The sequence below is a fragment of the Diadema setosum genome, chromosome 5, assembly GCF_964275005.1.
Source record: "Diadema setosum chromosome 5, eeDiaSeto1, whole genome shotgun sequence".
NCBI classification, from domain to species: domain Eukaryota; kingdom Metazoa; phylum Echinodermata; class Echinoidea; order Diadematoida; family Diadematidae; genus Diadema; species Diadema setosum.
Genome location: NC_092689.1, coordinates 42,666,382 through 42,681,152, shown reverse-complemented (window position 1 = coordinate 42,681,152; position 14,771 = coordinate 42,666,382). Strand labels below are relative to the sequence as shown.

The 14,771-nt window shown below is 39.4% G+C and overlaps 2 protein-coding genes across 2 annotated transcripts in view; one reads left to right on the top strand and one right to left on the bottom strand.

The window, feature by feature from the left end:
* The window catches only part of LOC140228929 (A disintegrin and metalloproteinase with thrombospondin motifs 3-like), a 48,945-nt gene extending 48,265 nt beyond the window's left edge, over positions 1–680 (bottom strand). Inside the window, exon 1 of the mRNA XM_072309195.1 lies at positions 651–680. Within this exon, the coding sequence (XP_072165296.1) occupies positions 651–680 (30 nt within the window). The remainder of the gene's footprint in view (positions 1–650) is intronic.
* Positions 681–12,117: 11,437 nt separating this feature from the next.
* On the top strand, positions 12,118–13,317 carry LOC140228928 (G-protein coupled receptor moody-like). The gene has a single exon (XM_072309194.1). The coding sequence runs from the start codon at positions 12,118–12,120 to the stop codon at positions 13,315–13,317; it is 1,200 nt and encodes a 399-aa protein (XP_072165295.1).
* Positions 13,318–14,771: the final 1,454 nt, after the last annotated feature.

The following is a 14,771-nucleotide window of genomic DNA, read 5'->3' as shown; positions in this document are numbered from 1 at the left end:
GGAGTGTAAATTTTCGTTAATTCTTCCTTTTCATGAAACACTGCTTGTCGTGCTGACGTGATTCCAAAAGAAAGAAAACATATACAACAAAAGAACAAGATGCAAAGAAGGAGGTGGAGGGGAAGAAGAAGCGAAGATCTTGAATAGGCCTAAATGAAAACATTCGACGCGAAGTGATTCATAACAAACTGCTGATTAATATCATTTCTCAACTTAAAAGACGTGAAATCGCGGGGGTCATGCACACGTGCATCGATGTAAAGCGTCTTTCAAGCAGGCAAATCGACTCCCCCCCCCCCCTTTGACTTGTACGATCCACACGACAGTATGAATACTCATTAGATTTCATCTCTAGATATTCAGCTTTAAACACTGCGCAAATCATTTGAAAAGGAAAAGAAAACAAAACAAGAATATCAATTGGTTATTGAGCAATCACGTTTCAATATATTTCATATCCTTTGAATCAATGTTCATGGTCGATAGTATTCATGAAGTACCAGTATCGTACAATGGTCGACGTCAGGATGAGGGGTACCGGCGTGAATAGGAAGAGAAAATCCAACGAGAAAAGTATTCGGTACAATGCTCATACAAATAAAACTGCCACCTCATACAATGCCAAACGATTTCCCATAGTTATCTCCTACCATGATGGTTTCCACCACTGCATGAGTCATTCTTCCTACGTTTAACCTCTCGACCCAATGATTGCGCAGTCAACGTTTTTACCTCCATCGTGAAAGAGCATTTCTGGTAAAGCTTTTACCCCTATATGGGATGAGAGAAAGAGAGGGAGAGAGAGAGAGAGATGATGAGAGTGAAAGAAAAGTGTCTTGATTCTACTTCTTTCATTCTGGTTTTCGCAAAACGCAGAACTAGCGTTCATTGGCGCATTAAATGGCGACATCTTAATTGTTTATGATGCCTGATATCGAATTAGTCATTGGTGAACTATTCGTCGTAGGAGACCCTTATCACACAAAACCAGTGTCTCTTTAAGAGATTGTTGTGGGGTGGGAAGCGGTTGGGTGGGGTTGCGGAGGGAGAGGGAGGGGTATCATCATCTGTTAAGTGCATAGATAATATGTGCAAAATCGCATGAGACTCTGGGTCACACGAAATATTGAATAGGAGGCGATGATGAGTTAAATTTGCCCTCAAAGCCGACGATAGCAGTGGCGGATCCAGGGGGCGCACACCGGGCGCCTTCTTTTGTTTTGTTAAAACAAAAGAAATACAATGAAAAATGAAGGCGGTTGCGTCCCCCCCCCCATTTTGTAAAGGCGCCCCTTTTTTACGGAAATCCAGGATCCGCCCCTGATTTGGTAGGAGTTCGATAGGAGTTGACCACTCCGTCCGTCACAAACAGAAGTAAAACCTTTCACTCGTATAGTTTGGTCAAATCAAATCGGGAGTTCGTGAACTCCGCAAAGATATTCACTTCCGAAGCAAATAAATGATCTTCTTTGTGTTTGACAGCAGTTTGAAGTGAGGAATTGTTTGTGACTTATTGCGATATTCAGCGATGAAATACCTTCCTTGTTTGAGTGATAACGTAGGTGCTGCAGAAGATCAATCATAATTGTTGGTGATAAAATTATCCAGTTTTACCAAGAAGGTACTTGCCTATATCTCCTATGTTTTAGAACCTCTTCACAGGGAACATAAATCTCCTTTGTCCTGGTGGAGAAGTTCAAATTGATGTATAGACTTTATGACATTCTAAAGAACTCAAAAAATAACTTTAAGAAATTAAATGGCTGACCCCAATTCATTCAGTTCATCGGAGCACAAGTCATAAACACTGATATCATCAATAGTATACACGCATCCGCCTGGTAGATTCAACGAAAGTCACGAACGTGAGTAGAATTCCCTGGCATTCTTCCAGTTTATAAAGTCATATCACCTTGTACTGACCGAAGGCCAGACGAGCATGTCGTGACAGAAGCTTAAAAATTGGATGATTTTTTTTTTTCGCAGTGGAGAATTACTTTATACTCTGTGGAAGCAACTGTATTTAGGGCAAACTTGATGGACACTCCCAATTTTCTACCAATTAAACCCGACAAGATCATTGCTGAAGATCGACTCTGGAGACTCAAATCGGATGGACATCAAAGGGAGGAAGCTTGCTCAATAAATCTTGTCAATGATAATTGAAGCATAATATTATAAGACTGAATTTCGGGGGGATTTCAAGACTCGAGGGAAAGACTTAGGGCATTAAGGTAGCATTCAGTACACCTATTCCATGACACAATTATGGATGTACCAGTTTTCGTGATCAAAGCAGACATATTCTCTTCACCCTCCTAGGTTAAAAAAAATGAAATCAAGTACCAAAATGTTGTTTCATACCTAATCTTTACATCTTAATGGACTTTAACATAAGTTGAGGCGATTGGTCACTCTCTTAATTCTCCTCAAACATTCGAATATCGATAAAGAGGTTTCAATCATCAGTAGGAAAGTGTGAACACTTGCACGTTCTCATGTACTGCACAACGTATGGCATCACTTCTACTGGAAGGAATCTCATATATTTCTCGACTCCCCCTCCCCCCGAAATCTATGAGTTCTTATTCAAGCATATGAGATTATTATACTGGCCCTCCACTTAGATTATTTCTTACAGTTCATCACTATACAGAGTTACACATAAAATTTAAATTTGTCGTATCAGATCATTCAAATGAGAATAGGCCTACATTTTCGGCTGACAGGGCTATACAAGCCGTGTGAGATAAAATTCATGCAGACCTGTAGTGGAAAGTTATCTGTTGCTTGTTGTTATTTGCGCTTTCGGGTCACAGGGATAATCACTCTTCGTTTCCCCACCCACGCCTGTCTTAAACAATCACTGTCATCCATTTTAGCTGAACACAGATATTCGTTCAGCGCACTGGGTACTGGAAATACTTATCTATTTTGTCAGGAAATGTGCACGAATCAGAAACCATGCTCTATGATCAAATTGCTTTAGGCGGTAAATATGACAAACGTACAATAGCAACATAGAACTAAAAAAGACACTTTCCCCTTTATAGCAAAGACATTGAATGGTCCTCATTTCTTGGAATCCACTTTTCTCGCGAACAGCTGCGCAAGAGTTTACCCCACCATGTGATGGTGTGCTCGCTGGTGGCAGGACTTCTATCAAATTCTCTCCGGAGTGCTTGGCCTTCCCCTGCCTTCCTCTCCCCTAATACGCTGCGGGATACATTGCCAAGTTTTCGTACAACTTCCAATTTCCAGGATCGGCAGGATGGAGGATGGGGGTGTAGATGATGAGGGGGACAGGTTGCATGGGGACATCATCTGGGGGTGTCCCCACCAGGTCACCTCCCCTGTGTGATGGCAAGTTCTCTGCCCCTCCCCCCACCTTCATTTTTTTATCTGTCTGTCTACCATCATTTTTTTCTGTGTGTCATGTGTGTGCTGTTGTGTGTGAGTATGTGTGTGTATGCAGCTCTCTTCAACTCTGTCTCACTCTCTCACTCTGTCTCTGCCCCAACCTTTCTGTAAATAAAGGGACACTTACACAGAGGATCAAAGTTTAAGTTAGATCACAGCTGTGTACTGATGGATCAGGGTCTAGGTTCGCACCTAGGGGTTGGTGCACTCCCCTTGAAGGTTCCCTGATGAAGGTTATTAGAGGTTGATGATTGCCTACAAACTGATGTTCAAATATTTCTCCATTAATAATATATATAGCACATATGCAGCAGGCTAATGTACTTTACGTTTCAGCAAATAGCAACTGACAGTAATCAGTACCCGGAGTGGCAATTTCTCTAAAAGTTTCAAACACGACAGGTGGCCGACATCGTACCCAAGCCGCCTAAATTTATCAATGATTGACGTTTCGTCAATCGCCGTCGTGAAATTACCTTGTTATTTTGTTAGAAAATTACAAGATCAAATATTTTTATGTCTCTTTTCCACTTAATATATAGGCCTATTTAATAAAGAAAATCATACCTATTAGCGCAGTCACGGTTTGTATTTGCTTGCACTAAATATCTCCCTAGAATGAATAGATATGCTGATCCTAAATAATGAACGTTATGCGGGGGGGGGGGGGGGGGACATATACAGGAACGTTAATTCGTTAATCTGTTTTCCCTCTTTAGCATAGTACGCATTGCAGTTACTTTATCTACCACAAAATCGCCCATAATATTGCCATATTGACATCACAAAGCGCATACGTACAAGACAAGCAGGCCAGACCGGACTACTTTTAATACAATGTCTTGAAACAGACAATGCCGTAAAGACTTCTGTTTTCAGTCCATCGTGTAGTGGTCCTCTTTTGTGCACAAATCTTGAACTCATTCAGGAATAATTATGAGATATCTTTCTCACGTGGAAGTTTTCACGACATTTCATGAGATCGAACTATGATCCAAGCAACGTCATAGTCACCACTGGCAACACTTTAAAAAGAATGGTCATTATTAAAAAAATAGTTAAAGAGTTTCACTTATCCGTTATATAAGTTTCTTTGCCTGATTAAAGAAAATCATGATAGTTAGGCCTCACAAGAAATCATGTCCCCTTAGTTCACAATTAAGTCAAATACACCAACATCATCTTCTTTGCTGTTATGATGGGAGGCGAGATGACAACAAATAAAGGCAGTGTTTATTCTCTGTGCAAAGTATATATTAGCTTTACATGATGACTAAGCAGAGTAGATACAATGACCCATCTGTTGGTCACATTTTGTCTGTTCTCCAGTGACAGAATGAGGTCATTCTATGCAAACCCGTCAACCTGTACTCCATTGTTGTGATTGTTTTCCTCCAGGATTTGAGGGTGTCTTTGCGGGTAGCGACCAGTCACTCGACACTGATGACACTTTGACCGAGCTATGTTGAGGTTACAGAGCTTATAGACAATGATGAAAGTCACCATGCAATATTCAAGACACAATGACATCACTGTTAGTGATGCGAAGAAGAGGTGGTGATGTCAACACAAAAATCCCCTCTAGGAAAACCTCTTCCTCTTCCTTTCCAACGGGTACGACTTTCCTCCCCCCCCCCCAAAAAAAAGGAAAAAAGTTCAAGGTTCTATAACATTTTAAAATTTCCCATAGAATTATAAAATATGCTTTTTGATCAGTATACTGATATGGGCACCCCTACAGATCACCAACAATAAAGTCAGCCGACTCTCATATGCTGAGATCACACATCTTTGCGAGTATGACCATAGATCTGGTGAAGCTAAAACGGTATGACAAGACAGCCAATGAGGCAAATCGAAACTTTTACCCGCTGTATATTGCAGGGAATTCGGAAATGGACTTCCAGGAACATCTCCCAGAAACACTGCAAAGTACCCTGAGCAAATTTAATTCCACGTCAAAACGCACGTGGAAGATGCGATGACTCGGATCAGCAGGTAAGAAATTAATCTAGAGGAAATTCGAGCATGTTTTCCACCCATTCATGCTCAGTTTCTTACCGATGTCATACGAATTAAATTAAACTATAATGTCAATCGAACACATGGTGGCGGATACGTTTGCAATATCACTCTTCTGATTTGGAAATACAGAGCGCTTCTCATCTTCGACTCGGTACATAGCTGGATGAGAATTTCTAATAACATGCACCAGAACAAGTCGCGATGAGGTGTGCAAATACACGTGGATGTTGAAATGACTTCCGGGTGGTGACCCTAATCAATCCAAAGGCCCATTTTGCTGTGCAAGCTCCCAGGGAAAATGATGACTAATTTGAATACACCACAATCCCGCACACTTTGGATAGAGTAACAATGCATGCTATGTTCACATCCTCAACTGTCTGTTTAATTTTTGCAAACCTGTGCTGAATATTAGACTGCGACAGAGGAGAGTGCTGTCACTTGATAATATCTTACTGTTCTAAAATGAATAAAAGTGGTCTATTGTTAACAGCTCTTGAGATTGAATTGCCTGTTATCTATAGACACAAGTCTTTCCATAGTGCTCGTTGACTGACTCGAAATATAATGATTAATCACAAAGAATCGGAAAGTGCTATACAAGTAAGTCTAACGCAATTAACATATACAGAGTTGCGATTGATGCCCGCATTTGTGCATTGAGGGGGAGTAACAATTATTATGAAGGACTCTCTGATCTCAACTACAGCAAATGTGTACAGAATATGTGGCATTCACAGCGAGAAATGGCACACCTTCAATAATTGGTGCTAATGGTAAGAGGAAAGGCAAAAGACACGTGGATGAAGACTGGTCCTGTCACCTGGAGACTCACAACACGAATGACAGAACGAGGAGGAAGATTCGTTTTTCAATGGATAACACGCTCAAACTTGAGATTATAGGTTCGAGCCCCTTCTTGGCAGCAACAACGAGGAAAACAGCGAGACGTTATGAATGTATCTCTGTTGCCTAGTCTTTCGGAGGGGACATGCACATGTATTTTGAACAAAATGTTTATTGTAACCTCTTGTGCTTGTTCTTACCATTTCAGTTTTGCATTTTCGTGACATAGGTTACATGTAGGCTACCTGTTAGGTACACCGCTCTGGAAGACAGCTTAGACATGTCATAGCTGATTACGGCCATCCACCCGTAATTTACGCTATTATCAAACTGTTATCATTGCTACAAAATTATTTGGTGATTGTTTTATAAGAAAATAAACAACTATCATAACTGTCGGTCCTTTAATTGAACCCTTAAACATTTGTTATTCTTTAGTTGTGTATCCTATCAAACCACTGCCCAGATTCAACCGCAGCATACGTAATCTTACCACATTTTGATTGTAATGAGCGACATGCATTGTCCAGATCTCTTGAGCATTAATAATAAAATGTGAAAGTAGAAGACAACCTAGCAATTGTAGCCATAAAATTCATGAAATCAGACTGATGTACTACATTAGAAAAAAAAGAATATCACGAAAGTGATATTCCATTTCTACTCGTTCATCATCTACCAAAGACAACACTATCACGCATTTTCCCCTGCTTGTTTGGTCAATGAAAAACTACCCTCAAAACATACGAATCATACTCAGGCAAACTCGTGACAAAACTTCAACCTAACCGAATCTAAATAATAATGTTAATCTACTCGCAATCATCTAATTAATCTACTTCGCAATCATCACTGAATTAACATTTTCTATCAGAAACCGCTTCTCTCCAACCCTGGTTGCCCCCAGGGTTAATATTGTCCGTGTTGCTTCAATGTTGTTGCAGTTGCAGCGCCATCCCTCTTTCCCATTTCCGTGCTACACCGGTCATACTACAGCACCACCCGAATATGAACAATTAAATCCGATCGAGTGAAATCGGAAGTTCGGGTCTTCCCGAAGCACCTCGGTGGTGAATGTATCCGGAAATTCCATTTGGGTCACATTGGAGATTTGGTGGCAAGTTCACTCCAAGGTTGCTTGCTAAGCACTTACTACAACGGCAGGGCACTGGCTGCTGCGTATAATACAGAACACTGTGAAAATGGACTTATCCATGGCTATACGAAGAGTAAAGAGAAACAGTAAGAAATACAAACAAAAACACTAATAGTTTATATATCCACAATATGATGGACCTCTTGTGAAGAATGCGAGGCTAAATTGTCGCTGAAATAGGCGTATATATGAATATGTATAAAAAAAGAATATGTCCTTTTTTTTTTAGAACACAACATCATGAAAGCAGAACTTGAAGTAGATATTGATGGATATTAGTTTAGGAGTGCTGTCAGCTGTACTTTATCATTCTCTAATATCTTAACGGGTCTCATTACCCATTATCATTCATCTTATCCCACTGGTAATACCTTCAACTTCTGAGAACACTACCAATGCGAGCTATGACGGGCTATAGACGCGTTAAAAAGGTTTCCTTCATCGATTGTGTAGCTGAAAATCGGTACATGCTTATGTAAGTCAAGGATTAAAACGTCTTGGTGCGGAGACTAACTCTCAAACCGTTGTCATTCATGGCATCTGAGGACCGGCTTCTCATTTTGTAGCAAGGCTGGCGGCTAGTACGAGCCTAGTCCGACCAGTTCCGCTTCTCCCAATATGGACCTGGAAGCTACATGAATCAGCTGTAGTCTTGCTGTATGCTATACGAAATAAATTCTTTACATCTGGCCTTGCAGGCAATTAGAGTGGCCAAGAAGAATTAGGAGATAAACCATTATTACATTTTCTACTCTTTCTGTTCCTACCTTCTTGGACAATGAGCATTTACAATACATTTGTGAATAAGATGGATAAGAGATGCAAGAAATCATGCGCGAGTTCGGAAATTGGGAAGGCGGAAGGACGGAGAGAGTGGTAAGAAATTAAAGGAAAAGACGAAAGGGAAAGTGAGTCTAGAGTTGGCTTGGAAATGAGGGTTGTGGGTGTTGGAGATTGTTTCTGTGTGCTGTGTGTTTGCGTGTGTAGACGTAATTCATATGAATGTGAATGGAATGAAAGCCAGAATGTAAACAAGGTCAAGAAAAGTCAGCAGGTAAACGTTTCAAGGACACATCTGCGCTGGTAGGTCGTTCAGTGGGAACTGGGTTGTCTCAGACTCTCTTGTCTGCATTTCTCGTCAAAACACAGGCAGGCAATACCATAATTATTTAAAAATATTAAACTTACTTCTTTATTAATTCCACTGAAAAAAAAAAACAGAACCATGACACCCATTATATAATTATAACCAATGGAAATAAAAATAAAACATAATGTCTGGACCAGCTGAAAGTCATTCAACAGACACGAATATCGCAAGTGTCAATCCAGTGACATTTGGCGTGACCTCAAAACGCTCTTAAACAGGGGTATCTAACTCATGAAATTTTCACTAGGAAATATCATCAATTACTATTGCCTCATGTTAATAAGTCATGTCAAACCTCAGAATCCATTTTCAAATCTAATTCATATCGGGGAGGTCACAGGCTGTACACCGCCGCCTGATTCTAGGCTGGGGAAATTAATTGGTGATCAGTATTGGTACCACTACACGTCACAGCCAATCGTGTATCATTGCGTGACACTTTCAATAACGTCCTTAAATCGTGTGTGTATTTTAAAGGGATGGGTATAGTATTGGTTGAGATGAGGAGTGAGCTTAAAACTTTTTTGCGAGGTACAAAGAAACCACTTGCAAGTATGAAATGCTACAGAGCATACTTAAATTCATTTGATGAAAACAGGCTGGTTAAACTGGTTGGAAATCCATAAGAAGCTAACATGAAATAGGAAAGTGGAGGGCACTTCGCAACCTTCACAAATTTATACAAATACAAAAAAAAAAAAAAACCTTCACAAATTTCAAATGCGTTTATCAGCTAGCGATTTTGAAAGCAACCAAACTTTTGAATGAGCAGAGGTCATATCATCATCCAACTCTCCCACTGGTATGCGTAACGACAACCCCCATGTCATCATGGCTATTGGTTATTGAAACTTATCAGAATTAAATAATAAACGCGAAGGATACACGATTGTCATTCTCACTTCCTGTGGGAGAAAAGAAATTTTATAGAAGATCTGTGTCCATGAACGCCAGAAACCTAGAAAAAAGTACATTACGCAATTTATATTTGGGACAGCACGACTGTATGATGTGGCCTCCATATTGGAAAATTAATTTCGTTCAATCAAGCAAAGTTATTCATTCATAACAAAGTACTTGACTTGGTAGGTCTATTGCAGCGACAATCACTGCATTAATGTCATGAATGTCTCAACCACAAACTGCGCTGCGGCAAATTCTTGCGATGGATATTGAAATATCGGAGCCAATATATTTTGGTCTGTTTAAACATGGTAGTAAACTTCTATGGCGTTGCTGTTTGTTTGTTTGTTTGTTTGTTTGTTTTTTCTTATTCTTTTTATTGGCCCACGTCCCGCCCACAAATTAAAAACAGGATCAAACAGAAACGGCGAGACTCAAATAAACAGACCATAAATTAGAACTTTAATACTTCATGCCTTTTTTTTTTTTGAAAATATGAAAATTCTCTAAATGCTTTGTCACAGGGAAGAACGAGCACACCTCCCTATAGTCACAATAACGGCATTCAGCTCAATAGAAATCAGGTAAACCAAGAAATGGGTTATGCGTTTTTGTGTTTTTATGTTTTTCTATGTTTTTTTTTCTTCTTCTTACATATTCCTCAAGATGCTCATTTCAAAATAATTCCTGCACGAACCACTTATTGGACTCATGGCTATGTTCACTATATTTCTTCGCTCGGTATTCGATCGTCTCATACAAAAACTGCCGAGGACAGTTTAAGTAGAATGTAAAAATGAGTGAAATGCTTTATTCATAAAGTAGTGAGATAGGGGAAAACTGATACATAGAGATCATCGTTAGAGAGCACGTACAGAATAGCTTTCACACAATGTCCTCAGCTTTTTACGTTACAAAAAAAGACATCGCTCTAGATGCTATTCAACAGATTCTATTGAGAAAGATATATTTAAACCATTTTATTTGTAATACAAAAGGAAGACGATTCCTTCTCAAGTCTTGAACTGAACTGAGTTCAATAAGAAGTATACGTTTCTCCGGGAAACAAATTTTACAGTAAATTTCTTCGCTGGCATATCACCTCCCCGTTGCAATTCACAAAACCTTTTAGTCTTTTGTGAAAATCTTTTACCGAGAAAAAAAAAGAAGAAATCAATTTCAGTCTTTTCACACGCTATACTATTAATGGTTTTCCACTGAAAATAAAGTTCCCTTTAAAGGTAAGATTCAGAACGCTTTCTGAATAATTCGTTCAAGTACAGAAAGTATTTATTCATGATCCGGTCAAAAAAATATTCTTATTGCTTCAATCCTAAAGAAGCCATTTGATTTTACATAGAAAAACTTGATATCTCTTCTTCAAGAATGCACAGTCAAATATAAAGAACTATTTGAAGTGTTTATGAAATCTTTTTCTTCTCTTCTCTTTCTTCTTCTTTTTTCTACTCTGTTTTTAAATCACCGGGAGCTTTTCGCACTACCATTTCTGACGTTTGAGGGTGTCCAACACGCCCGTTACTCCTAGCGCACTAAAGAAAACAGTTATCAGGAGTCAGGGACATTTCATCTAGGATATGTTCATGAGAAATGGAGAGATGGGGGGGGGGGGAATAGTTATGTCACGTGACTTATCGAGCTGTTAACTACGGAGGTCATATTTAAACGCTCCGATCATCAAAGCAGTAGATCTTTCAGTGTCAATTCAGCAACCAGACGTGGTTCAATTTACTTGGAGAATTTTGAACGGTAAGCACATTCCAAACGGTATATTTTATTTCAAACAACGTTACTCCATCACTCATTCGTTCTCTTTTATTACATTTGACTGGTCCAAGCGAAAATTATAATGACATTTCGTACTCATAACAGCGACATTAGTGATTTTCTTCATTTGCAAGCCACTGTGGAAGTCTAAAAAGAAATGCGAATAATTTTGGATTTATACATCATATCGTTGGCTGAGAACCGGAAGGGCACTATCGCAAGTTTGAGGGCATTGCGTTATTGGTATCACGTTGTAGAGCTTGATCTTCTCTACATCATGGCGTCACATTCTAAGTTATTTTTATTTCCAGTAAAATATTAAATATCAAAATCACAAGGGCATTTTTAAAACCCAGTATTTAGATCAATGTATATACATTTACCTACTACATGCATTGATTAAATAAACTTTTTTTTTCCTTGAATTAATTGTTTCGTTTTTATTCATACTCAAATCTAAGAATGTGATAGCGCCCCATACTCAGCTGACGATATATCGTAACACTTTCACATCAATACCATTATCATTATCATTATTTCATTAAGATTATAAGTTATGAAAGCAATACAACACAGGCTTATGAATAACAATGAACTGATCGTATCCCATTGATGTGATTGTGAGTCCACAAAATAGACATTGATATCCACATTTGTTTAATAAACATAAATATCCATATTTGTTTATTAAACATCGTAAGTTTGCCCTGACAGCATAAAAGAGCACGATACATTTAACGCACGGCAAGGTATTTCGGCAGATCGAACATAATTCAATGTTTGCTAAAATCATAATCTCTTCATTTTGTGTTTGAACCTATCCACAGGGACAATGGAAGTGTCTGAAATCACATCGATCTCCAGCCAGGGGGAAACACTCTTCGAAAATGTCACAGGAGAAGAAATTCTCGCCATGCCAAACCTTGCACTAACATTTTCGTCAGCGGAACTTATTTTCATCTCCACAGCCTACTCCGCGATCTCGCTTTGCGGCATCGTCGGAAACTTCCTGGTTGCTCTCGCCGTTGTCTTTTCTCCCCAGCTCCAGACGACCACGAACGTGTTCGTCGTCAGCCTCAGTATCAACGACTCCCTGTCATGCCTGACGATGCCATTCCACTCTGTCACACTGTTGATGGGTAAAGTTCTCCCTGACTGGTTCTGTCAGATCATTGGCGGTACCGTGATGGGTGCGGTCGGAACGAGCGCTCTTACTCTCCTCATGATCGCAATTAATCGCTGGTTCCTCATCACAAAAGCTAGGCATGTGTATGCCAGAGTCTACAACAAGAGAAACACAGCACTAATGATCAGTTTCGTCTGGTCCTACAGCATCTTCATTTGTGCTGGTGTGCCGTACTTTGGGCCAGGCAAGTTGGGATACAGCAACCTGCCACATTTGTGCAGCTTTAGAGAGAATGGTACTTGGGCCGACTCCTATTCCTTGGTGGTTGCCATGACGACCTTACTACCTGCAGTCATCATCACTTCGGCGTGTTACATCGATATCTTGCGTTACATCCGTCGTCATCATCGACAGTTGTTGTCGATCACAAAAGGTGAATCGCCTCACGGAGCGAGCACAATGACCCTCCAGACAACAGCTAGTGATATCCCCTCCCAGGATGCAAGGTACGACATGAAGGAATCGGTGAGCACCATCAGTCAGGGGGACAGCGATACTGCGGCGCAAAGAATGCGAGCCCAAATCAACAGGCGGGAAATCGAGGTTACCAAAAACCTCTTCCAGATCGTCTGCGCCTTCTTCTGCTGCGTCTTGCCTTCCTCGGTCGCCTTCTGCATCAGATGGCGTAACAAAGGGCTCCTGTACACCAGCATCTTACTCCTCATGAATGGCTGCGTGAATCCGTTCTTGTATGCTTTCAAGCATCCACACTACAAGGCCGCGTTCAAAGCGATGCTGACCTGTAAAACAGCAACGCTTCAGCGAGATACTAATTACACCACGAAAATGACCACAGGACAGACACACATAAGCAGATCTACTGCCTCTCAGTCGGACGCCGCCTAGGTGGTGGTGGATTGAAGAACCTGAAGTAAGTTCTTCATTGTTCCTTATGCTGAATGAAGATTGTAATAGATTTTGTGTGTAAGCTCTATACAAGATATTATCGATAAATTATGTTTGTAAGTCATAGTCTTCTATCTAGAATACTTACAATCTTCTTCGGGGTGCCAGTATGCACTCTTTTCTTGATTTGTTATTGCATATGATCACGTTTTACTAGTTTGACTTACGGTTGTATCTGTGTTGTAAGTTTCAATTTCAATTCGGAAAAAAAAAAGTTTAAAAGGTTGAAAAAGGAGTTTAACAAACACAGAAGACCTATAGTTGTCTCAGTGTTTGTCATTACCTAGCTTACTATTAGTAGATACAAAATTACTACTAATAAAACCATCACGATAATTTGGAAAAGTATAACGGAAGCAGGTTATTCACATTCCAGAGAGTATATACATAGAGGGTAGCTCTGCTTCGTACTACCGTGTTATCTGGCAGATGGGCTAGTTTCTACACGAAAATTCTGTATTGTTAGAGAATAGAACTTTATGGTCATGATTAGTCAACGAAACGTTGTCATTCATAATAATAGACACCTTTGCCAAAATGTAGCATCACGTATTCTAGGCTGGATATACACAGACAGAAAGCAAGTAGGTCTACAAAAGCATTATTTACATTTGCGTGCACATAATTGTTATATCCTCATTTTGATCGCGTACTGTGTCTAAATTTGTAAGTAAAGTAAAGTTGTGGGGCTGGGCTGATTAAAAATATATATTTTGTTTACCTGAATTGAATGTTGTAAGCCTACTGTACTCTGGGATTAGAAACTTTGCATTTTACTCAGTTTTTAGGAAAGTAAACTTTAAAAAAAAAAAAAAAAAAAAAACTGACAAAACGAAGTGTTAAATATACTGTACGTATGCAATTTGCAATTCGCATACTTGTCGAGGCAATTAGATTAACTATGAGTTCAGTCACTAAATGTGTTTACTTACTGGACAAAAAAGGGGGCGTCATGACTGTAAGTTCAGACGAGAAAGCAAAAATTGACATTAAAAAGGGGGACAAACTTTTTCACGTTAACAGGTGAAATCAGAGCTTTAGTGACACGATTTTTTTTTTACAGTCGTAAATCACTTACACTAAGACAAAGTCAGGCATTTTTCCGGCACATTGTTCCATTTGCCGTGTTCTTGACCGTTTTGTTTGTTTAAAGTACTTTCATCATTTACGTCAACTTTTTTTTTTTCATTTACTTCGACTTGAACATGAAGATAGGTTTCTTCATAATTTGTCTTGTTAAAGTTCAGCCATGGATATACAAGCATTTCAACGAATCTAATTTCAAACATAGATACTGAAAACTCTAAAGACAAAACGTTGTAGTCTTTACACTCCAGATTGTTTATCTCCTTAGAAATTGATCACTTTCGTTTTATACCGTTGCTAACTAAAAT

Bases quoted from the DNA above. Each gene is read 5' to 3' on its own strand.
- LOC140228928 (XM_072309194.1), top strand. From the start codon at position 12,118: ATGGAAGTGTCTGAAATCACATCGATCTCCAGCCAGGGGGAAACACTC.